The sequence below is a fragment of the Culicoides brevitarsis genome, chromosome 1 (genome assembly GCF_036172545.1).
Source record: "Culicoides brevitarsis isolate CSIRO-B50_1 chromosome 1, AGI_CSIRO_Cbre_v1, whole genome shotgun sequence".
Lineage (NCBI taxonomy): Eukaryota > Metazoa > Arthropoda > Insecta > Diptera > Ceratopogonidae > Culicoides > Culicoides brevitarsis.
In genome coordinates, this window is record NC_087085.1 from 13,740,125 (window position 1) to 13,762,657 (window position 22,533).

Sequence of the window (22,533 nt, forward strand, 5' to 3'; positions counted from 1 at the left end):
AGTAACTGTCAAAAAATCGTCAGTTTTGGATTCGATTTCACATGGAGAGCATGTTTAAATTGCTTTGTTTCATTAAATATCCATTTTTTGTAATATTTCTTTGTATTTAATCGTTTAAAAATAGTTAAAAGTGAAAATTCTGTAAAATTAATAGTCATTAAAGCTTTGTTGTGAAAAAAAAGGTAAAAAATTGCAATCTTAAACGATAAGGAATCAATACTGAACGAATTTCTTATCAGTTTTGCAACAATTTATTTACCTAATTTTTATTTATTTATGAGTCATTTTCAAGCAAAAATATTATTCTTTGTGATTTTTCAATAATTTTTTTCAAGATGGATGACCTTGGAATCGGAATTGATATCGGAGCCTCAAAAATCGTGGTTGCTGTTTGTCGCGAACACAAAGCCGAAGTCATTTTGAACAGCGAGGGAAGCAGATCGACCAAATTCTGCGTTGCTTTTAACAACAAGGAGCGATTGTTTAGTGATGCAGCTGAGGGACAATTTTCTGTCAATCCGGAAAATACGATTTATGGAAGAGGTTAAAGTTGAAATAAACTATTTTTTGACTTTTTATTAATTTTTCTTCTTTTTAGATGTCAAGAAAATCATTGGATTACAAAAAATTGCCTTGGTAATCGATGAAACTTCGGTAAAAGTAATCGAAGAAGAAAATATCTTGAAGTTTTCGGTTCAATACAAAAATGATAATTGCAATTTTTCACCGGAAGCTGTTCTTTTGATGGCATTAAACAACGTTAAAAGTGACATTGAAACAGTTTTACGACAGAAAATCACAAAAGCAGTCATCACAGTTCCTTCCACGTTCAATAGTGCTCAAAGATTTGCCGTGAAAAATGCTGTCCTCGCAGCTGGTATCGAGGTTGAAAGTATTTTGAACGACTCCACAGCTTCTGCGATCACTTACATGATCGAACGGCACGCAAGTGACGACAAAAATATCTTGATTTTTGACATGGGAGCAACTTCGACGGATGTTGCTGTAGTGAAATTGTCCGGAAATTCAGTAGAAGTCAAAGCTTGTGACGGAAATTTGGATCTCGGCGGTGAAAATTTCGTCATTTTGTTGTTGGAACATTTCATTCGAGAGTTTGAATGTGAAAAATGTGTCCGTATCAGTGATAACAAACAACTTATTGCTCGTCTTACCGTTGCCTGTGAAAAAATCATGAAAATGTTGACGTCGAAGGAAGAAGTAAAATACATCATTGACAATTTTTATTACGGAGAACCTTATGAAATGAAGATAAATCGTCAAAGTTTCGTAAATCTTTGCAGTGATTTGTACAAAAATATCGGAGAAATTGTCAATGGTGTTGTAGCAAAAACGAAAATTGATGAGATAATTTTTGTTGGAAATGGCTGTCAAATTCCATCTGTAAAAATTGAAATTTCCAAGTTATTTGTCGGCGATGTACGAATCATGACCAATGAAGATGAATTTGTAGCAAAAGGTGCTGCATACTACGCTGCTCGCAATTTTACTAAAGCATCTGAGAAACTTCAAAATTTACAAGTCAAGCAAATTTCAATGAACGAGTTCACAAGTTACATTGGAAAAGTTCAAAGCTCGACCAAAATTGAAAAAGGAAAAATTTTACCAACTGAAATTGAGGCAATTTTGACTTTCTATGAAGGACCCCATCACTTAAAGCCTCTTGAATCTTCTAATGCCATTTTGAAAACGGCTATCAACTCGGATTCTCTTGTAAAAATCACTTGTTCAACCGGAGAAAACTCTCTTTCTTTGGTAGATCACCAAAATTTTGATGAAAAATTAGTCAATCAAATGAGAGAAAATGAAGAAATTCTCGAGAAAAAAGAACAGGAATACAAGAAAAAAGTAAATTTGACATTTGAACTTGAAAAAATTTGTCTTGAATACAAACGGCGTATCAAAAAAGCGGATGGAACGGATATAAAATTGTCTGAAGCCGATAAGAAAGAAATGCTCTACGAAATTTACGACACCTTGGATTGGATAAATGAATGCAAATCTCCCACAATTGATCAATTAACCGATAAAATTGAGACACTCAAGAAATTATGCGATGAAAAAATTAATTTAATTTTAATTGACGAGAAAAAAACTCTACTGAAAAATTTGACTATTGCATACCGCCAAAAATTCGAGACAAACTCTTTGCTGGATGAAAGTGACATCACCAAAATCCAAAGTTCTTCTCAAGAAATTTTAGATTGGCTGGAAAAAGGCTTAGATATTAAAATTGATGAGTTGAACGAAAAAATAAATATTTTCAAGGCAGATCGAGAACATTTCGATGAAAAGTTAAAATTTTTGGAAAACTTGGAGCAAGGAAATGTTCTTTTAAAGCAGAAAAATTTTAAAGAAGCAAGTTCGGTTTTCTGTCACATTTTGAACAACTTTTCAATGAAGACCAAACTGTCGATTTAAAGTTGAAACGTGCTACAGTATTGATGGAATTGAAAAATTTTGAGGATTGTCTTAAAATTCTTAATAATTTGTTATATAGTATTGCAGATGAAAACCGCTACCTTGAAATATACCGACAACGTGGAAAATGTCAATTTGAGCTGAAGAACTATAAAGAATGCATAAGTGATCTTGAAATTGTGTTGAACTACGAAAGTGATCCTGAGTTACAAAAAATGTTGGATGATGCAATTTTTCAACAAAATATTCAAGTAGTCGAAAACAAGTTAAAGGAAGCTGAAAATCTGACACGAATTCAACAATATGATCAATCAAATTCTAAATTGAACGATTTGTATTTATCCAAAGAATTTGATTTCTTAGCGAAAAATGGAAACAGTTTGCATGCAAAAGTTTACATGATGCGAGCCCATAATAATTTTATGATGAAATATTACAGTCGTGTTCTGGAAGATTGCAAAATAGCTGAAAAAGATCCGGAAAATCATACAAAAATTTTAGAATTTCAAGCAATATGTTTCATGGAACTTGAAAAACTTGATAAAGCGGAAGAGCAACTTGCATCGCTTGAATCAATTACACACAATAAGGGACGCTTAAATGACTTAAAACGCAGATTGACAGGCAAAAAATACCAGAATATCAAAAAGAAATATGAAGAGGCTTTCAATGATAAGCAATACAAGTCAGCATTGAAAGTGTTGGAAAATATAGAGTTCGATAATTTAGAGAAAGTTTTTAAAACCGACTTCTTTTGCAATAAAGCTGCGGCATTTTTGCAAATCAATCAATTTTCAGATGGGTTGGAATGTTGCCAAAAAGCATTAAATGTTGATAAGAAACATAAACGAGCTTTGGAACTTCGGGCAGAATGTTATTTTCACATGGGCGATAACAAGAAAGCTCTTGAAGATTGTGATGCAGTTTTGAAACTTCCAGGTAATTATTATAACAGTCGTATTCGTGAAATTAAACGAGAAGCAGAGAGAGCAATGGGAAAAAAGGTAAAATAAACATTAAAATTATTCAATTATTTTTTCACTTTTTGTCACATGAATTTTGAAGGAAGGTCGGGAAAAATATAAATTATTAAATTCATTTCCAAATTTTCCAATTATTTATAATTATATGATAAACATATAAAAGCAAGTTTGTTGCCACAGTGAAAATTCTATCAAAGGGCACACAATTCACAATTCAAATAAGGCCGCTCCAATTTTTTTTTGAACTTTTTGTCCCATGCCCCATTTCAAAAGTCGAAAATCCAATGGGGCAAAATAAAAAAAAAAGTTTAAAATTTCATCAAAATTGGTCGTTTTTTGGTCTGTTTTCATATTTCTCCAAGAAATTTCCCAAATTTTTTATAAAATTTTTAATTTTTAAGAATTTTTGTATTAAAAATCGTATTTTAACATGAATTTTCTTCTTTAAATTTTTTTTCAAAAAAATTATTTTTCAAAATTTTTTGACATTTTTTTTACGAATTTTTTTTTGTTTAAATTTTTATCTTGAAATAGGTACTCTGAGATATATTTTAAATTATCAAATTTTTAAATGTAGATACCATAAAATCAACTAAAACATTGATTAATGACAAAAAACTGTTAAAATTTTGTCATTTTGTATGAAAAAGTATTTCAAATTATTTTTTATTTTGCCTCCCCCTCCCCATTTTGAAAAAAAGTTTTTGGGACAAAAAGTTCGAAATAAATTTGGAGCGGCCTAAGTGCTCCAATAAAAGAATATTTATTCTCTAATAGGGCATATCAATATCTTCAAATCCATATATTTTTCAAAAAAAGAAAAATCAAAGATGTTAAGTTTTAATCAACGATTTTCAAAAAGAAAGATTTTTCTAAATGATGAGTTTCATTGAATTTTTTGAAATTTTTTTTCTATTGAAAATAGTTAAAATAAACCCAAAACATTAGAAATTGATTGAAAATTGATTCGATCTGTTAGACAATATCCCCTAACTCAGAGTTGCCCTATGATAGAATTTTCATTTATTTTAAAGGTCTATAAAATCCGAAAATTTTTCATTTTCTATATTTATTTTTTTCCTCTGAATTCTCTTTGAGTCATTGTAAAAACCGTTGATGACGAAAAGTAAAAATTTTACTTTTTTAGCTTCCAAAAACATTTTATTACAATTTTAGTTTTAGCTTGATCTTTTTACAGCAATAAGTAAAACGTTTCAGACTGAAAAAGGAAATTGAATGATTTACGGAATCTTTTTTGGAAGGAAAAGGACTTCAACAACAGCACTAAGAGGAAACACCAAAATATTAATTTCTGTTATGATTAATTTATTTCTTGTAAAAAGTTTCTAAGAAAAGAGAAAAAAATAATAAATTTACTGAATTTGATGCCAATATTCTCTCAAGTCATGTTCCTTCTTCTCAAATTCTTCCTTCGAAGCCAACGGATGGTCCTCCAACCACTTTGAAAAGTCACCAACGATCCCTTTTGCTTTTTTCTGCTTTGATTCCGTCGCCAATGAAGTAATTTTGCGTCTGATATCGTACAAATAGCGCTCAAAGGAATTGTAAGCTTTCAAACGTTCTTCGTGCATCTTGTCTTCTTCCTTGAATTTTGCAGCTTCAACAGCAAGACGAGTGGCATCATCTTTGCTTAAACGAGATTTGTTAGTGATTGTAATGCTTTTTGAGCTTCCAGCAGTAACAGCTGTAACTTTTAAGATGCCATTCTCGTCGATTTCATAGACATTTTCTATCTTAGCTTGACCTCGTAACATTGGAGGAATTCCTGATACCGTAAATTCACCCAAAAAGTTGTTGTCTTTGGACATGAGACGTTCTCCTTCAAAAATTCTAACGCTAGCTGATTCTTGATAATCATGACATGTAACGAAATTCTTAGAACTCTTAATGGGAATAGGCGAATTTCGCTTGATAATCACTGATACACTTCCGTCACGGACTTCAGATCCCAAAGATAAGGGACAAACATCGCACATTTTCAATCCTTTCAATTGCTTTTCAACATTTTCTTGCAGCAATGCCGCTTGAACAGCAGCACCCAAAGCAACCGCTTCATCCGGATTAATTTTTTGACTCAACGCTTTGCCATCGAAGAATTCCGACAACATTTCCTGAATTTTCGGAATGCGAGAACTACCTCCAACCAAAACGACCTCATCAATTTCGTTCTTGCTCATTTCCGCATCTCGCAAGGTTTCGCCAACCAGTTTGATCGCTTTTTCGAACAAATCTTCGTTCATATCCTCGAACCGAGCACGAGACAGACTTCCAACCAAATCAGTTCCTTCGAGAACGAATTCCGCTTTTGTTGCTACCGACAAAATTTTTTTCGCTCTTTCACAATGAGTCTTTAAATTCCGCATCAAGCCTTTGTCGCTGCTGATATCTCGATTATTCTTCCGTTTGAACTCCGACACAAAATGTTCAACCATGCGTTGATCAAAATCCTCGCCCCCGAGATGCGTGTCACCGTTTGTAGCACGAACTTTGTAATCTTTGTCCTTGATCGTCAAAATTGTAACATCAAAAGTTCCGCCGCCAAAGTCGAAAATGAGGATATTCTTCCGTCCAGTATGATTGACGTTCAATCCATAAGCAATAGCAGCAGCTGTTGGCTCATTGATCATCCGCAAAACGTTCAATCCGGCAATTTGAGCGGCATCCTTTGTGGCTTGGCGTTGTGAATTATTGAAATAAGCGGGACAAGTAACAACAACGTCCTTAACCTCAGTTCCCAAAAAACTTTCAGCCGTTTCCTTCATTTTTTCCAAAATTGCAGCGGAAATTTGCTCCGGAACGAGACGTTTGCGCTCTCCTTTGTGCTTGACATCGAGCTTGACCATGTTATTTTCCTGCATAACACAAAAGGGCCATGATTTGATGTCTTGCTGGATTGCCGGATCATCCATATTGCGTCCCATTAAACGTTTGACGCCTAAAAAAAAAATTTTTCACTAAAAATTCTTTAAAAATTTTAAAATAAATTACCATAAATCGTGTTTTCCGGATTGTTTGCTGCTTGAAATGCAGCTGCCTCGCCCACAAGTCGCTGAGTCGATGTAAAAGCAACAACCGAAGGCGTTGTTCGATTCCCTTGATCGTTCTGGATGATCTCAGATTTTCCATTGCGATAAACAGCGACAGCGGAATATGTTGTGCCTATAAAAAAAAATATTTTTTTTATAAAATTTCTAAACGTGTTCTACTGTTATTCTCACCTAAATCGATTCCTACAGCGATTTTTTCCATTTTTTGTGCTCGATGATGTCAACTCTTTCTTTTTGTTTATCTTGATTTGATATGAAATGCAAGCTTTTCTAAAATAACATAAATAATGACTCAAATTTCAATAAATAATCTTATCGGCGTCGATTTTTTCAGCGGAACACTTTTGATTCCGTATTTCACAACGACCAAATAACAACTGACGCGCTGAACAAAGCAATTTTTCTGAGTTACTTTTTAAGTTTCTGCTTTCGATGTGACGCGCCGGATGTTGCTCCGATGAAAAATATTAAATAAATAAATAAAAGATTGGATTTCGACGAGTTTTTATAAACAAATTTAAGAAAAAGAACAATTCAAACTCTTGGGTAAGTGAATTTCGTCACAAATTTCGAATATTTCTAAGATTTTTTCAATTGCAGAAACATGACAAATGCATCGCCAGCTATAGGAATCGACTTGGGTACATCGTATTCTGTTATCGCCATACACAGAAATGATGCGGTTGAAATTATTCCAAACAGTCAAGGGAATAGGGTGACACCGTCGTGTGTGGCTTTTACGCGGGACGAACGATTGATTGGCGAAGGTGCAATTTATCAGGCTCCAAATAATGCGGAAAATACAATTTATGGTAATTTTATTTTTATTTAAAAAAAAATGTAAAATTAAGAATATACTTATGCGTAAATTCTTCATTTTTCGTTTAAAAATTAAAAAAAAATTATTATTTAATTTTTATTAATTTAATTTTTATTAATTTTTTTTTAAAAAAAAATTATTATTTAATTTTTATTAATTTTTTTCCGAAAAGTCTTTTAAAAGTTAATTCAGTTAAAAACTTATATAAAAAAAATTAAAAAAAAAATAAATTTTTGTATGAAATTTTTGAACTCTCAAAATTTAAGCAAAAATTTAGATAAAAGTTTTATCTCAAAAAAAAATTTTTTTAGACTATTTATATATTTTTGGTTCTTATTGAAAATCAAGAAAAATTAAAAAAAAAAATATTTTCCATCTAAGAAACGTAAAAATCTTAAGATATTTTTTTCTCGATTTGTCAAAAACAGAGCATTTATTTACTTTTCAATTAATTTCGATTGATTTTGATTTATTTTCAGCTGCAAAACGTTTGATTGGTCGAAAATTCGACGATGAAGCCATCCAAGGTGACATCAAAAAGTTTCCTTTTTGCGTGATGGAGGCGGATGGTCAAATGAAGATCAAAGTCAACTACCGGAATCAAGAACCAACCTTTTTTCCCGAGCAAATCTCCGCCATGGTATTGGAAAAGTTGAAAGAAGACGCCGAAGCTTTTTTGGGACATGCAATTTCGAACGTTGTCATAACCTGCCCGGCTTATTTCAATGACGAGCAACGCAAAGCGACGACATCTGCAGCAAATATCGCCGGTTTGAACGTTCTACGCTTGATAAATGAACCCACAGCTGCTGCCTTGGCTTACGGAATGAATGTTCAAAATGTCGGGCGAAAGAATGTCTTGATTTTCGACTTTGGCGGCGGAACTTTTGATGTTTCCATTTTGACAATGAAGGATAAGGACTACAAAGTACGTGCCATCAAAGGCGACACGCATCTCGGAGGCGAAGATATCGATCAACGCATGGTTGAGTACTTTACGGAGGAGTTTCAACGGAAATTTGATCGCGATATTAGCGGAAGCAAGAATCTTTTGCGCAGTTTGAAGACGCAATGTGAACGAGCAAAAGTTTTATTGTCGCAAGACATGCAGGCACCCGTCACTTTGGCAGGCACCAGTTTGACAGGAACCATTTCGCGTGCCCGTTTCGAGGATTTGAATAACGATTTGTTCGAAAAAGCGATCGATTTGGTAGCTAAAGCACTTCGCGATGCGGAAATGACTAAAGATGAGATCAACGAAGTCGTCTTGGTTGGAGGAAGTTCTCGCATTCCACGTGTTCAGGAATTGCTTCAAGAGTTCTTTGACGGCAAAGAGTTGAACAAATCCGTTCATCCCGACGAATGTGTGGCTTATGGTGCTGCTGTTCAAGCGGCAATGTTGCAAAAAGCCACTTCCGAACGCATGAAAGGCCTCACATTGATCGACGTTTGTCCCTTATCCCTTGGCATCGAGTTGTGCGACGAAAGTTTTTCCGTAATAATCCCGCGAAATCACTCGCTTCCCGTCAAAAAGATCAAAACCTTCTACACAACATTCAACAATCAAACGTGGACCGACGTGGAAATCTTCGAAGGCGAACGCCCTATCGCTCGTGCCAACCACTTTTTGGGTCATTTCGCGTTAGATGGCATTCCGCCCGCTCCCAAGGGCGCCAAAGTCAATGTCGAATTCGAAATTGATGAAAACGGAATTTTACTTGCGAGCGCTATCGAGCCACGTACTGGCAAATCCAGTAAAATCACAATTTTGAACAAAACTCGCTTGAGTAAAGAAGATGCCGCACGAGCTCTGAAAGTCGCAGAGCAAATGAAGCAAGAAGACGCAGCAACTAGACAAAGATTCGCCGCATTGCATGAATTGGAACAACTTTGCACGAAAATTCGAGGCGATATTCAGTTGGTAGCTGAAGAAAATCGCGAACGGGTTCTCGAAAAGGTCATCGAGATGCTGGAATGGGCACACTTGAATCGTTATTCCGCCAAAGAAGCCATCGAAGAGAAGAAGAATGAGCTGGAAATTTTCTTCAACAACTTTTCTCGTCGTATTTGAACTAAAAAATATTCAATTTTCAATTAAATAAAATTTTTGGGTCATCCTACTTGCTTACTTTGCCTTATCTGAAACCACTCACAAATACACTTGAACGAATTTTTCGCACTTTTCAGCACTTTCGATCGATGCGTCATTATGTCGTTGGTGTTCAAGGGATACAGTTGTCTCGTGTGCGCAATTAATCCACTTATCGAGCGAAATTCTGAGAATTATTTTTGTTGCTTTGAAGATAAGATCGTATAAAAGAGGTAAATATTGCGAAAATTGATTAAAATCGCAAAAAAAATAATTTTTAATTCAATTTCATAGAAAAATCAAAAAATGAGTAAGCCGGCAATCGGTATTGACTTGGGAACAACTTACTCGGTTGTTGCAGTAGCTCGTAATGGAACCGTAGAAATACTCGCTAATGATCAGGGAAATCGAACAACTCCATCCTGTGTGGCTTTTACGGATACCGAGCGTCTTGTTGGCGAGGGAGCGTTGTACCAAGCGCATAACAATGCTGAAAATACAATTTATGGTGAGTTTTTTCGTCATTTTCTAAATATTTTTGTTGATTTTTTGACATTTTTAGCTGCAAAACGTTTAATTGGTCGCGAATTTGATGATCCCGATGTTTTGCGCGACATGAAAAATTGGCCTTTTGCTGTCATCGAGGAAGATGATCACACAAAGATTCGCGTTCAATACAAAAAAGAGACTAAAACTTTGTATCCAGAGGAAATTTCTGCTGCTGTCTTGGATAAAATGCGTGTAACTGCTGAAGCGGCTCTCGGAACAAAAATCAAAGATGTCGTCATCACAATTCCAGCATATTTCAATAATTCTCAACGTGAAGCAACAAAAATTGCTGCCGATATCGCCGGATTGAATGTCGTTCGGATGATCAATGAGCCAACTGCTGCTGCTCTCGCTTATGGAACGCAATTCGCTGGTCGTGGGCGCAAAAATGTGTTGATTTTCGACTTTGGCGGCGGTACTTTTGACGTTACAATTGTCACGATCAAGGGAAAAGACTACAAAGTTCGTACAATTACCGGCGACACGCATCTCGGCGGCGAGGATTTCGATACGTTGATGGTCAAGCACTTTGTTGAGGAGTTTAAACGGAAATTCGGTCAAGATATCAGCAAAGATAAAGGATTGCTGCGTCATTTGCGGACTCAGTGCGAACAAGCGAAGCGAATTTTGTCGTCGCAAACACAAACAAAGGTCCAACTTGCAGGAACAAAGTTGGAAGGTGACATCACGCGAGCTCGTTTCGAGGATTTGTGTCACGATTTGTTCGAGAAATCGATTAAATTAGTGGAAAAAGCCTTGAAAGACAGCGAAATGTCGAAGGAAGAAGTTGACGACGTCGTTTTGGTCGGCGGAAGTTCTCGTATTCCCAAAATTCAGGAAATGTTGCAGGACTTCTTCAACGGGAAAGAGCTCAATAAGTCGATTAATCCCGATGAATGCGTTGCCTACGGTGCTGCTGTTCAAGCCTCGCTTCTGCAAGAAAATCAAGCGGAGCAATTCAAAGGCCTCACTTTGTGCGACGTTTGTCCTTTATCGTTGGGTGTCGAATTGATCAACGGACAAATGAAAGTTTACATTCCTCGTGGATCGACTGTCCCGGCAAAACATTTTGAAACGCTGCAAGCTGCCAAAGCAGAAACCAAATCAATTGTCGTCAAAATTTACGAAGGCGAACGTTACATGTGCGAAGAAAATAATTTCTTGGGAGAAGTCGAACTCACAAATATCCGATCGGGAGCCGAAGGAGGCGGTAAAATCGACATCACGTTCGAAGTTGACAAGAATGGACTGTTGAATGTGAGTGCTGTTGAGCCAATTACAGGTGTGAGCAAATCCATTTCGATCGTAAACAAGACGCGTTTGAGCAAAGACGACACTGCGAGAATGATCAAGGAAGCAACGGAATTTCGTGCCTTGGATGAGCAAGCTAAGAAACGTGTTGAGTCCATGGATGGTTTGGAACGTTTGTGCTGCCAATTGAAACGCACGGCAGCAGCAATGAATACTCGTGGCGAAATGCAAAATGCAGATAAGAAAAAAATCGATGACAAATGCGATCAAATTGTCTCGTGGTTGGATGCAAATCGTAGCGATGTTAAAGAAGCTTTTGATCGAAAACATGCAGAGTTGGAAGCTTTTTGGAATTCCTTTTTAAAAAAGGATGAGGAATGATTTTTTTGAGTTTATTTTTTCTTGTAAAGTTAAGTACGTAATTTGAGACAATTAATAAAGTAAGTTTCAATACTCCTTTTTTTTTTGTAAATGTTAATTGTTTGTCATGAAATTTGATTTCTTTCTTTAAATTTATGGCTTTGTACGACGATTTTTGTTGGAATAATTTGTTTCATAATCAATATCCATTTCATCTTGTTGTTCATAATAATTTTGTGTCTTTCCAGCATTTCTTTGTGAGCGCCTGTTTTGTTGATTTTCAGATGTAAATGTTTCTTTTTTTACTTCTTTACTTTTGGAAGCTTCTGTTGGTAGGGCATAATGAGGTTGTTCCTTTTCATTGGACTGATTGTTGATTGCTTCTGTAGACTCCATGTTGACATCTTCATCTTTCCACGCCTCTTCACCTGTAAGTGTTTCAACCTCCTTTTCCAGACTAAAATTAAATTTCATGAATATATCTAATCTATTTTAAACTTTTAAAAAATAAATTTAATATTTTTGTTTTTTTTCTTTAAGGCCATTAAATTTAATTATTTCACTTTATGTCGCCCCCCCCCTCCGATTTTGCCGAAAAAATTCAGGGGGAAAAATAAAAATAATTAAAAAATAAGGACTCACGCGACCCAAATTTTTTAATTTTTCTTAAATTTTTATTTTGTGAAATTTTATTAAAATTTCAAAAACGTCAAAAAAGTCGTAAAAAAAATTAATTTTTTTTTATCCCCCCCTCATAAAAATCCACATGCGACATAAAGTGAAATAATTAAATTTAATGGCCTAAATGAGGAAAATGAAAATAAAATAAAAAGTTAAAAAAAAAAATAAGTTTAACTTTAACTGAATCATTGAACCATTGATTCAGAAATCACCGAAAAATGACAAAAATATTTCCATTTTATATTCAATTTCTTTTTCTACGAAATGTTTAATCATTTTCAAGTTTAAAAACTTACTCGCATTTCTGTTCTTCTTCTGGCTTCTTTGCACCAAGTACAATGTTCTGATAAATTCCTGAAGCAACATTAACGGCAGTATTAACAACAGCATTTGAGGCACGTGTCAATATGTTTTTCTGAAAATAGTTTGTAGGTATGTATGTATGTCATATTCAGTGATTTATTAAAGATTGTTTGACTATATGTACCTTGCTCTCAATTGCTCTTTCTGCTTCACGTTTGATGTCACGAATACGGCTGTTATAATAATTACCTGGAAGTTTCAAAACTGCATCACATTCTTCAATTGCTTTCTTGTTATCGCCCTTGTGAAAATAACATTCCGCACGTAATTCCAAAGCTCGACAATGTTTCTTATCAACATTCAATGCTTTTTGACAACATTCCAAACCCTCTGAAAATTTATTGAGTACCAAAAATGCCGCGGCTTGGTTGCAAAAGTGATCAATTTTGAGAGTTTTCTCCAATGCTTCGACGGGAATTTCTTCCAACACTTTCAATGCCGATTTGTATTGCTCATTTTTGAATAACTCATCATATTCAGCTTTAATATTCTGGTATTTTTTGCCTGCCAATCTGCGTTTAAAATCATTCAAGCGTGCCTTATTGTATGTAATTGACTCAAGTGATGCAAGTTGCTCCTCGGCTTTATCGAAATCTTCAAGTTCCGTGAAACATTTTACCCGAAATTCCAAAACTTTTGTACGATTTTCCGGGTCCTTCTCAGCTATTTTGCAATCTTTCAGAACACGACTGTAATTTTTCATCATAAAATTGTTTTGGGCTCGCAACATGAAAACTCGTGCTTCTAAGTTGTTTCCATTTTTCACTAAGAAATGAAATTCTTTGTATAAATACAAATCATTCAACTTAGAATTTGATTGATCATATTGTTGAATTCGTGTCAGATTTTCAGCTTCCTTGAACATGTTTTCGACTACTTGAACATTTTGTTGAAAAATTGCATCATCAAAAAGTTTTTGTACCTCAGGATCACTTTCGTAGTTTAACACAATTTTAAGATCACTTATGCATTCTTTATAGTTGTTTAAATAAAAATGGCAAATTCCACGTTGTCGGCAAACTTTAAGGCGATATAAATCATCTTCAGTGCTGTTAAATAAAGTATTGAGCAGTTTTATGCATTCCCAAAATTGTTTCGTTTCCATTAATGCTGAAGCACTTTTAAACATTATGTCAACACGTCGGTCATCATCTAAATAGTATGAAAAGTTGTTCAAAATATGGTTGTAAATTGAACTTGCTTCTCTGTAATCTTTTTGGTCAAAGAGTTGATCAGCATGTTGCAACTTCTTCAAAAATTCTGATTTTTCAATCATGTATTCACATTCTTCTTTGATATTTTCTATTTTTTTCTCAATATCTTTTATTTCTGGGTGTGAATTATCCTCAAGCCAATCCAATGTTTCTAAGCAAACATTTTTAATTTTATTGATATCGTCTGCGGGAAGCACGTCTTTCATTTCGTCCGAATTAAACTTGCGTTTATATACAAGGCAAATTTTTTCCAGATCATTTTTCTTTTCCATGGCTTTTTTGTATTCAATTTCGTGTTTTTCAAACATGCTTTCGGTTGTTTGGATTTGTTTAATTTTTGGATCGGAGATTTTTTGATGATTTATTAAAGAATTTTGAGTCTCTAAAACATCTTGGACCATTATGGTTAGTTTTAGTAATCCATCTTTGTCGAAGTCACTTGAAATTTCATAAGGATCTGCTGAAAGCACACCGCAAGTATATACATGATCGCCTTGACTAAGTTTTATTTGAAACTTCTGCAAGTTTTGATAAGTTATTTCATCATTAATTGGAAGAAATTTTCCTCTCTTGATCAAAGTGATAATTTCATTCTCGTTTATTCCAAAATTAAGAGGCATTGCAGTAACTTGTTTCACATTCAATGATCTGACTCGATACGTCTTTGAAATATTTCGAGCTGCGTAATAAGCTGCACCCATTGCTACCGATTCATCTTGGTTAAGTACTTTCGACAACTCTTTTTTACAGAATTCCGCAATTGTTACCTCTACTTTTGGAATTCTTCCTCCATTTCCAACAACAATCACTTCATCAACGGAACATTTCGCGGCTCGAATGACATCGCCGATGACTTTTTCAACCTTTTCAAACAAATTTTGGCAAATAGTTTCGAAGGTTTCCCGCTTCATTTTTAGTTGATACGGTTCTCCATTGTAAAAAGTTTCAACATGAAGAACAGCTTCACTTGTTGCCGACAACATTTTCTTAAATTTCTCACATGCGAATCGAAGACGAGCGATATAATGTTTGTTATCGCTGATACGAACATTTTTTTCGTGTTCAAATTCTCGAATAAAGTATTTGAGTAGCAAAAGAACGAAACTGTCGCCTCCCAGATCCAAATTTCCGCCACAAGCTTTGACTTCTACTGAATTTCCGGTCAATTTAATCACAGCAACATCCGTCGAAGTTGCTCCCATGTCAAAAATCAAGATATTTTTGTCGTCACTTCCGTGCCGTTCGATCATGTAAGTGATCGCAGAAGCTGTGGAGTCATTCAAAATACTCTCAACCTCGATACCAGCAGCGAGGACAGCATTTTTCACGGCAAATCTTTGAGCACTATTGAACATCGAAGGAACTGTGATGACTGCTTTTGAAACTGATCTCTTGTAAAAGATTTCCAATTCTTTCTTGATTTTTGACAAAAACATGGTCAAAATGTGCTCCGGAAAAAGTTTTGGCTCCTGATTTCGGTACTTGAGGCAATATCGCACTTGCTCAGGATCTTCACTTAAAATCAAGGGACATGAAAAAATTGACATTTTTCCTTCAAAATGTTGTTTGTGTAATCCAATAATTTGCTTTACGTCTAAAAATAAAAAAAAATAAAAAATATCTCTCGCTCAAAAAATGCAAATTCAAATTCTAACCTCTTCCATAAATCGTATTTTCCGGATTGACAGAAAATTGTCCCTCAGCTGCATCACTAAACAATCGCTCCTTGTTGTTAAAAGCAACACAGAATTTGGTCGATCTGCATCCCTCGCTGTTCAAAATGACTTCAGCTTTGTCTCCGCGACAAACAGCAACCACAATTTTCGAGGCTCCGATATCGATTCCGATTCCAAGGTCATCCATCTTGAAAAAAATATCAAAACAAAATCGCGATTAAAATTTATTTTGCTTATGCCGGCTTATGACTCATGCAAAGAAGCTGTTTATTTAATAAATTGTTGCAAAACTGATAAGAATCCGTTCGCAGAATAGCTTATCGGAAAGTATTATTGCAATTTACCTCTTTATGTAATTTTCACTACAAATTCACTTTTTAACCAAATTTATTTTTTTCCCTTTAATGTTGGTTTTAGCACTGATTTTATCCAACAATTATTGCTTTTAATTGCGTAATTAATAAAATGCGCTGATCCAGCAAATCATGCTTTTTTTTTTGAATTTCACTTTTTGTACTGGGCTTATGCGTTTTAGGCTGATAAAACTATCAAAAATTTTTCAGGTTCTCTCCCATTTAAATTTTTGAGAAATTAGGAGGAGGAATATCGAGTATTGAATAAATATTAATTTTTTTTTATGTTTTTGACCTGAATTCTTTTAAAAAATATCGAAATTACTCCCACTTAATGTTCAGAGGTTTATGAAACCTGAAACACTTTTGATAATTGTATCAGCCTAATGACTTGAATTTTTCTTCTTGGGCTTAAAATTATCACTTTCATTCGTCTCAGGCAAAAAAGTAAACAACATCAAAACGTTTATTTTAATTTTTCCTCATTTTTCCTGCAATAAATGGTAATTAAAATGCAACTACTGGAAAAATCGATCGATGTTGACTTTGTAAGTATTAAAATTCACATGTCCCTTTCGAAAATTTCATAAAAATACCTTTCCGGCTTTATTTTAGATCGAAGAGGACTTGCCGTACGAGGAAGAAATCCTCCGAAATGCTTATTCGGTGAAACATTGGATGCGCTATGCGGAACACAAGAAGAACGCTCCCGGTCCCGTGCTCAATATGTTGTACGAACGAGCTCTGAAACAACTTCCGGGCTCTTATAAACTCTGGTACAACTACTTAAAGGCACGTCGGAAGCAAGTAAAAGGCAAATGCGTGACGGATCCGGCTTTCGAAGAGACAAATCACGTATTTGAACGTTCGCTCGTCTTCATGAACAAGATGCCACGCATCTGGATGGATTACTGCAGCTTCATGGTGTCACAATGTAAAATCACAAAGACCCGAAATGTGTTTGATCGCGCCTTGAGGGCATTACCGATAACGCAACACAACCGCATTTGGCCAATTTACCTGGATTTCTTGAATAAACACAACATTCCCGAGACAGCGGTGCGAGTTTATCGGCGTTACTTGAAGGTTTGTCCCGAAGATGCCGAAGATTACATCGATTATCTCGTTTCGGTCGAACGTTTGGACGAGGCAGCTCAACAACTCGCCAATATCGTCGATAACGAGCATTTTGTCTCAAAACACGGCAAAAGTAATCATCAGTTATGGAATGAATTGTGCGAATTGATATCAAAAAACCCCGATAAAGTGCATTCCTTGAACGTAGATGCCATAATTCGAGGCGGTTTGCGACGTTACACGGACCAACTCGGGCATTTGTGGAATTCGCTTGCCGATTATTACGTGAGAAGCGGTTTGTTCGATCGTGCTCGCGATATTTACGAAGAAGCCATCCAAACGGTCACCACAGTGCGAGATTTCACGCAAGTTTTTGACGCATACGCCCAATTTGAGGAACTAAGTTTGAGCAAACAAATGGAACTTGTCGCAAGTAAAGCGAAACCTACAGAAGAAGATGATATCGATGTCGAATTGAGACTCGCAAGGTTCGAATATCTCATGGAACGACGTCTTTTGTTACTAAATAGCGTTTTGTTGCGACAAAATCCACACAACGTGCAGGAATGGCATAAACGAGTCCAATTGTACGAAGGAAAACCGCATGAAATCATCAACACGTACACGGAAGCTGTTCAAACGGTGCAACCACGACTCGCAGTTGGCAAATTACACACGTTATGGGTCGAATTTGCCAAATTTTACGAAACAAATGACCAATTAGATGACGCCCGGATAGTTTTTGAGAAGGCAACGCAAGTAGAATACGTCAAAGTCGAGGATTTGGCAACTGTTTGGTGCGAATGGGCTGAAATGGAGATCAGACAAGAGAGATTTGAGGAAGCGCTGAAGCTAATGCACCGCGCTACTGTCATGCCGAAGAAGAAAGTTGCGTATCACGATGATTCGGAGCCCGTTCAGATGCGTGTTTACAAGTCGTTGAAGCTTTGGTCGCTGTATGCCGACTTGGAAGAGAGTTTTGGGACTTTTAAGTCTTGCAAAGCTGTCTACGATCGGATAATTGATTTGAAAATCTGTACGCCTCAAATAATTATTAATTACGGACTTTTCTTGGAGGAACATAATTACTTCGAAGAAGCGTTTCGTGCCTATGAAAAGGGAATTGCGCTGTTCAAATGGCCCAACGTTTACGACATTTGGAATACGTACCTTACAAAGTTTTTGAAACGTTATGGCGGCACGAAACTCGAACGTGCTCGCGATTTATTCCAACAATGTTTGGAAAATTGTCCTCCTGAATTTGCAAAAGCTTTGTATCTGCTCTATGCGAAGCTGGAAGAAGAACACGGCTTGGCAAGACACGCAATGGCTGTTTATGAACGTGCCACAACTGCCGTCAAAGACGAGGAACGCTTCGACATGTTCAATTTGTACATCAAAAAAGTCGCCGAAATCTTCGGATTGCCAAAAACGCGCGAAATTTACGAAAAAGCCATCGAGGATCTGCCCGAAAGTGATGCGCGTGAAATGTGTTGCAAATTTGCGGAAATGGAAACGAAACTCGGTGAAATTGATAGAGCTCGTGCCATTTATGCGCATTGTTCGCAAATGTGCGATCCCCGAATTACGGCAGATTTCTGGCAGGCATGGAAAGATTTCGAAGTACGGCATGGAAATGAAGACACGATGCGGGAAATGTTGCGTATCAAGAGAAGTGTTCAAGCGACGTACAATACGTCGATTAATATGATGGCGGCACAAATGATGCATCAAACGGCGACCCAGAGTACGGTATCGGATTTGGCGCCGGGCGTCGACAGCATGCGATTGTTGGAGGCAAAGGCAGCGGAAATGGCTGTCACGAAGGAAAAACCTGCCGGAGTTGGCTCTAATATCATGTTTGTGCGAGGAGAAACCCAAGGCTTACCTGAAAAGAATAAAATTGTTAATCCGGATGAAATTGATATCGGCAGCGATAGCGATGAAGAAGAAGAAGATGAAACAGAAGAAGTTAAAATTCCCGTGGAAAAACAAGCTATTCCCGCAAAACTCTTTGGAGGACTCAAAAAACCCGACGAAAGTGACGAAGAAACGACATAAAAAAATCGATTTCTTATCTACAACTTTTTTGTTTTATTTTTCCTCTCATCATTGATTTGCTTAAACGATTCTATAATACTAAAAATAACTTTTTTGTTTAAACTTATATTTACATAATTTTTTTGAGAATAAATAAAAAAAATTAAATTGGATAACTATCGATGATTTTTTTATAATTTTGAAGCAAGCTACATATAAAGCAATATATTTATACTTTTTGACTTGGAAAGTCATGAAAAATTGACTCATTCGTTCAAAAAAAAAAATTTATGGGGAATAATTTTATTTTTTTTTTAATTTAAGGATCAGATTTGTGGATCGTTGGAAGAGTGCAATTCAATTTTCCTTACTTTTAAACGGATCTTACTAAAATATTTCTTGTATAAAAAATATTTTTTCTCTCTGTTCCTCTGTTTTTTTTTCTACTCAATTGTTTCCTTATTTGATATTTTTTAGGTTCTAATATTTTTTTTAAATTTTTAGCTTTTTTTTTTGCATTCTGTACTTTTACTTCTATTCCTATGATTTTTTCGCTACTCAATATTATTGTACATGTCGCTTGGTTTATTTGTTTGGATTTTTCTTAAATGTTTTTTTTTTTGAACTTTTCTTTACTTTCTTTCAATTTCCTTTTACTTTTAACATGAAGACGTTTTGCGTTCGCTGATAAGCTTTCACGTCACACAAACATTTATCACCTTGGTTTGTTTTTTTTGTTCACATCGAATGACATTGAGTTTTTATAACATTTTTCTATTTTATTTTTATTTAAATTATGGATTTTTTTAAATTAAAATTTAAGAGTGAATTTTTAAAATAATTTTGATGACAGGATTTTTTATTAAAAATTATTATTTTTTTAATCAAGAATGACTTAAAAATGTTTAAAAAAAATATTTTTTATTTATTAAAAAATTATTTTTTATTTCTTTAGATTTAAAAAAAAATTACTAAAAAATTCTTGAACGAAATTTTTTTGTCATCCTTGTTTGAATGAGTAGTTTTGTGCTAAATATAGCGAATTTTCTTCAATTTATATATTATTATTATTACCTAAAAATTAATAAAATACGCTTTAAAGCTGCTTTTTGATTTTAATTTTATGTTAATTATTAATAATTATAATTATTATTACATACTTAGTTAACTTAATTTTTTTCATGTTATATATTAAATCGCTCGTGACGTCTTGATAATGAATAATTTGTAACAAATTAGAAGCTTGTTGCAACAAAAGTTAACAAATTCATTATTTAAAATATTTTTTATATGGTAAAAAATTTCATAAGAAGCATTTTCGGTATAATATAAATTTTTAATTTGATTATTTTATTGATTGTTTAATTAATTAATTATTTTTTTTAAATATTAACTAGAAAAGATTAACGATGTTTTTGAAACATAATTTTATGATATTTATTTTATTGTTTGTAGCTATTTAATAATTGGTTTTTAATGAGTAACTAATTTCATTCTTCTTTAATTTAATTTAATTTTAATTTATTTACAAAAGCTGATTTGTGCTAATCCGTTCGAGCAAGAGACTCAGCAATTTGGCGGTAATATGATAGATTTTTTAAAAAATATTTTAAAATTATTTTTTTTTTGTGTTCAACACTGTTTTTACAGTTAAAGTTTTTTTTTTTTACTTGTTACAACGTTGTACATTGATTGATATATATAAAACATTAATCTTAAAAATTAAAGAGAAATAAATTCTTTTTGACTTTTTCTGGAAATGTTAGTTTTAAATAATTAAATTTTTTAGCTAAACTTAGAATTTTTCTCATTTTTTTCGTAATTAAAAAAATTAATAAAGTCGACAGAATTTTCATATACACATTTTCAGTAATACTGTAGTTAACATCACTGCTATGCTGATTGAGACGCTTGCAGCAGAGTTGGCGTCATTTCCCAAAACTGGAGCATTTTTCGGTTGTTCCTTGTGATTTATGATATTTTCCTCGTCTTCCAGATTTTCAAAAGTATCATCGAAGCGTGGATTTACTTTTTTCGACGTCGTACTTTTGGGAGTTGTAGTTGTTGTTGTTGTCGTCTAAAAAGGAAATAAATTCAAAAAATTTTCAATCGATTAATTTTGGACAAGAAAAAAAAATCTGATAAAGCACTTACCGTGGTAGTAGTTGTTGTTGTCGGATAAAGAGTATTGTTGCGTGTCCAGTAAATTGGTCCGTATTCGATAACGACATCAGCCATTTCTGCCTTTTGTACCTGCGAAAAAATAGTAAAATTCGTAAGCCTTTCAATTTCTCATTAATCGGATTACGAGGGGGCAATGTCCTAGAAAAACGTGGAAAGCAACACAGCTGGTTCAATAGAGCCGGATTACATAAATTGATTTTTAATTTCTTTCGTTCATGATGATATTCAAAGGAGAAAGCACTCCCCTTCCGTTATTTGTGGCGTGACACAACTCAATAACATTTTTTTTTCTTTGACAATTTGTTGAAAGTACATTTTTCAAACAAAAACAGGGAAGAAAAAAAATTATTTGAATAACTAGCAGAATGAAGACAGGAAATGGTCGCATGAATTTCCATTAAAAATCAATAAAATTCGAATTTTCGGCGATTTTTTTCAAATATTAATGAGTCATTGACGTCACGAGTTATTCAAATAAACTGCCGGCATATTGCATAAGTGTGTTGGCGTAACAATAAAAAAAATATTGACATGCGAGCTATTTTTAGACATTAATTCTGTTAAAGGGCAAGGACATCCATGATACATTTTTAATTAAAGTACTGCGCGCGAATCTCTGTGAGTGCTTTTACTTACCATTCCCTCGATTTTGCGGGAAATGCCGTCAGAGTTGTCAGCGTAGTATGCAATTAATGTGGCTTTGTATGGGGCTTCAAGTCGTGTGTAATTGCCAATGATGGTGACATTCACAGCGGTAAATGGAGGTAAGTTTTCACGAACTTCCTTGGTCTGAAAAATATTTTTTTTTAATAAAAATTTTATTTTTTTAAGAAAAAAATTACTTACTTCGAAAATAGTTTGTGATTTTTTGATGGCCCATTGAATAGTGGTTGGGAAAGTCGTTTCGTGTACTTCTGTTGGCAAAGCAATGGCAACTCCATCAATTTTTCCCCAATATTCTTCTTGTTTAAATTCGTAAGATAACACGGATTCAACGAGTGATTCAATATCTTGTGGATTTTCCAACGTTTTTGTTGCCAAAACAGTCGAATTGAAGCTCTCCCGACGTCGGTATTTGTCGATTTTGATGCGGCGAAGCTCGTATCTCACGGGTTCGGTTTCAATTAGGACTTCTCCTTCATCGTGATCCTAAAAAAATGGAATTTGAAGATTTTTTGATGAAAAAATTTAGAATTTTTGTGCTTACCGATACTCGTTCGGAGTCACTGACAACGATTTTTCCAAGTCCAATATTGGGATCGAGTTTTCCCACGAGATAGTCCCATCCCAAAATGTGTGATTGATCTTCTTTGAGTGGGTTGACTTTGTGACGTGCAACATATTGGTCCTCAATCTACATTAATTTACCGCAAAAAAAACATTAAT

General features: G+C 34.6%; 9 protein-coding genes across 11 annotated transcripts in view; 6 read left to right on the top strand and 3 right to left on the bottom strand.

Annotated features, from left to right (window-relative positions):
• LOC134838028 (endoplasmic reticulum chaperone BIP-like) overlaps positions 1–22,533 on the top strand; it is a 260,113-nt gene that overhangs the window by 45,015 nt on the left and 192,565 nt on the right. The window lies entirely within an intron of this gene.
• Positions 49–4,725, top strand: LOC134838332 (heat shock 70 kDa protein 1A-like). 3 transcript variants are annotated; one of them, XM_063853839.1, is made up of 4 exons: positions 49–182; positions 336–543; positions 599–3,378; positions 4,605–4,725. In XM_063853839.1, the coding sequence occupies exons 2-3, from the start codon at positions 336–338 to the stop codon at positions 2,437–2,439; spliced, it is 2,049 nt and encodes a 682-aa protein (XP_063709909.1). In that variant the 5' UTR covers positions 49–182; the 3' UTR covers positions 2,440–3,378; positions 4,605–4,725. The 3 variants fall into 3 exon arrangements, with proteins under 3 accessions (XP_063709909.1, XP_063709911.1, XP_063709910.1); XM_063853841.1 differs by having other exon boundaries at positions 4,621–4,721; XM_063853840.1 differs by having other exon boundaries at positions 599–3,443; positions 4,605–4,715.
• Positions 2,655–3,452, top strand: LOC134837307 (uncharacterized). The gene has a single exon (XM_063852676.1). The coding sequence runs from the start codon at positions 2,655–2,657 to the stop codon at positions 3,450–3,452; it is 798 nt and encodes a 265-aa protein (XP_063708746.1).
• LOC134838334 (heat shock 70 kDa protein II-like) lies at positions 4,728–6,875 on the bottom strand. The gene is made up of 3 exons (XM_063853843.1): positions 6,662–6,875; positions 6,432–6,602; positions 4,728–6,378 (listed from the first exon to the last, which is right to left on the bottom strand). The coding sequence occupies exons 1-3, from the start codon at positions 6,690–6,692 to the stop codon at positions 4,796–4,798; spliced, it is 1,785 nt and encodes a 594-aa protein (XP_063709913.1). The 5' UTR covers positions 6,693–6,875; the 3' UTR covers positions 4,728–4,795.
• On the top strand, positions 6,894–9,430 carry LOC134838333 (heat shock 70 kDa protein cognate 4-like). The gene is made up of 3 exons (XM_063853842.1): positions 6,894–7,036; positions 7,091–7,302; positions 7,790–9,430. Exons 2-3 carry the CDS (start codon positions 7,095–7,097, stop codon positions 9,379–9,381), a joined length of 1,800 nt encoding a protein of 599 aa, XP_063709912.1. The 5' UTR covers positions 6,894–7,036; positions 7,091–7,094; the 3' UTR covers positions 9,382–9,430.
• LOC134827821 (heat shock 70 kDa protein II-like) lies at positions 9,511–11,652 on the top strand. Its single transcript, XM_063840663.1, has 3 exons — positions 9,511–9,632; positions 9,694–9,907; positions 9,962–11,652. Exons 2-3 carry the CDS (start codon positions 9,706–9,708, stop codon positions 11,578–11,580), a joined length of 1,821 nt encoding a protein of 606 aa, XP_063696733.1. The 5' UTR covers positions 9,511–9,632; positions 9,694–9,705; the 3' UTR covers positions 11,581–11,652.
• LOC134827820 (heat shock 70 kDa protein 6-like) lies at positions 11,555–15,966 on the bottom strand. The gene is made up of 5 exons (XM_063840660.1): positions 15,838–15,966; positions 15,473–15,680; positions 12,728–15,411; positions 12,537–12,655; positions 11,555–12,016 (listed from the first exon to the last, which is right to left on the bottom strand). Exons 2-5 carry the CDS (start codon positions 15,678–15,680, stop codon positions 11,713–11,715), a joined length of 3,315 nt encoding a protein of 1,104 aa, XP_063696730.1. The 5' UTR covers positions 15,838–15,966; the 3' UTR covers positions 11,555–11,712.
• Positions 16,287–19,138, top strand: LOC134836935 (pre-mRNA-splicing factor syf1 homolog). Its single transcript, XM_063852222.1, has 2 exons — positions 16,287–16,394; positions 16,462–19,138. Exons 1-2 carry the CDS (start codon positions 16,347–16,349, stop codon positions 18,982–18,984), a joined length of 2,571 nt encoding a protein of 856 aa, XP_063708292.1. The 5' UTR covers positions 16,287–16,346; the 3' UTR covers positions 18,985–19,138.
• Positions 20,400–22,533, bottom strand: part of LOC134838175 (protein unzipped) — a 49,159-nt gene continuing 47,025 nt past the window's right edge. The window contains exons 6-10 of the mRNA XM_063853648.1: positions 22,355–22,501; positions 21,994–22,296; positions 21,784–21,936; positions 21,118–21,216; positions 20,400–21,040 (exon numbers count right to left, since the gene is read on the bottom strand). Of these exons, the coding sequence (XP_063709718.1) occupies positions 20,816–21,040; positions 21,118–21,216; positions 21,784–21,936; positions 21,994–22,296; positions 22,355–22,501 (927 nt within the window). The 3' untranslated portion in view covers positions 20,400–20,815. The remainder of the gene's footprint in view (positions 21,041–21,117; positions 21,217–21,783; positions 21,937–21,993; positions 22,297–22,354; positions 22,502–22,533) is intronic.

Coding starts and splice junctions, on each gene's coding strand:
- LOC134827821 (XM_063840663.1), top strand. CDS start 9,706: ATGAGTAAGCCGGCAATCGGTATTGACTTGGGAACAACTTACTCGGTT. Junction 9,908..9,961: donor TGCTGAAAATACAATTTATG/GTGAGTTTTTTC, acceptor TGACATTTTTAG/CTGCAAAACGTTTAATTGGT.
- LOC134827820 (XM_063840660.1), bottom strand. CDS start 15,680: ATGGATGACCTTGGAATCGGAATCGATATCGGAGCCTCGAAAATTGTG. Junction 15,412..15,472: donor AAATACGATTTATGGAAGAG/GTTAGAATTTGA, acceptor TTTTATTTTTAG/ACGTAAAGCAAATTATTGGA. Junction 12,017..12,536: donor GAAGAAGAACAGAAATGCGA/GTAAGTTTTTAA, acceptor ATTTAATTTTAG/TCTGGAAAAGGAGGTTGAAA.
- LOC134836935 (XM_063852222.1), top strand. CDS start 16,347: ATGGTAATTAAAATGCAACTACTGGAAAAATCGATCGATGTTGACTTT. Junction 16,395..16,461: donor AATCGATCGATGTTGACTTT/GTAAGTATTAAA, acceptor GCTTTATTTTAG/ATCGAAGAGGACTTGCCGTA.
- LOC134838332 (XM_063853839.1), top strand. CDS start 336: ATGGATGACCTTGGAATCGGAATTGATATCGGAGCCTCAAAAATCGTG. Junction 544..598: donor AAATACGATTTATGGAAGAG/GTTAAAGTTGAA, acceptor TCTTCTTTTTAG/ATGTCAAGAAAATCATTGGA.
- LOC134838333 (XM_063853842.1), top strand. CDS start 7,095: ATGACAAATGCATCGCCAGCTATAGGAATCGACTTGGGTACATCGTAT. Junction 7,303..7,789: donor TGCGGAAAATACAATTTATG/GTAATTTTATTT, acceptor ATTTATTTTCAG/CTGCAAAACGTTTGATTGGT.
- LOC134837307 (XM_063852676.1), top strand. CDS start 2,655: ATGTTGGATGATGCAATTTTTCAACAAAATATTCAAGTAGTCGAAAAC.
- LOC134838334 (XM_063853843.1), bottom strand. CDS start 6,692: ATGGAAAAAATCGCTGTAGGAATCGATTTAG. Junction 6,603..6,661: donor CGCTGTAGGAATCGATTTAG/GTGAGAATAACA, acceptor TTTTTTTTATAG/GCACAACATATTCCGCTGTC. Junction 6,379..6,431: donor TCCGGAAAACACGATTTATG/GTAATTTATTTT, acceptor TTTTTTTTTTAG/GCGTCAAACGTTTAATGGGA.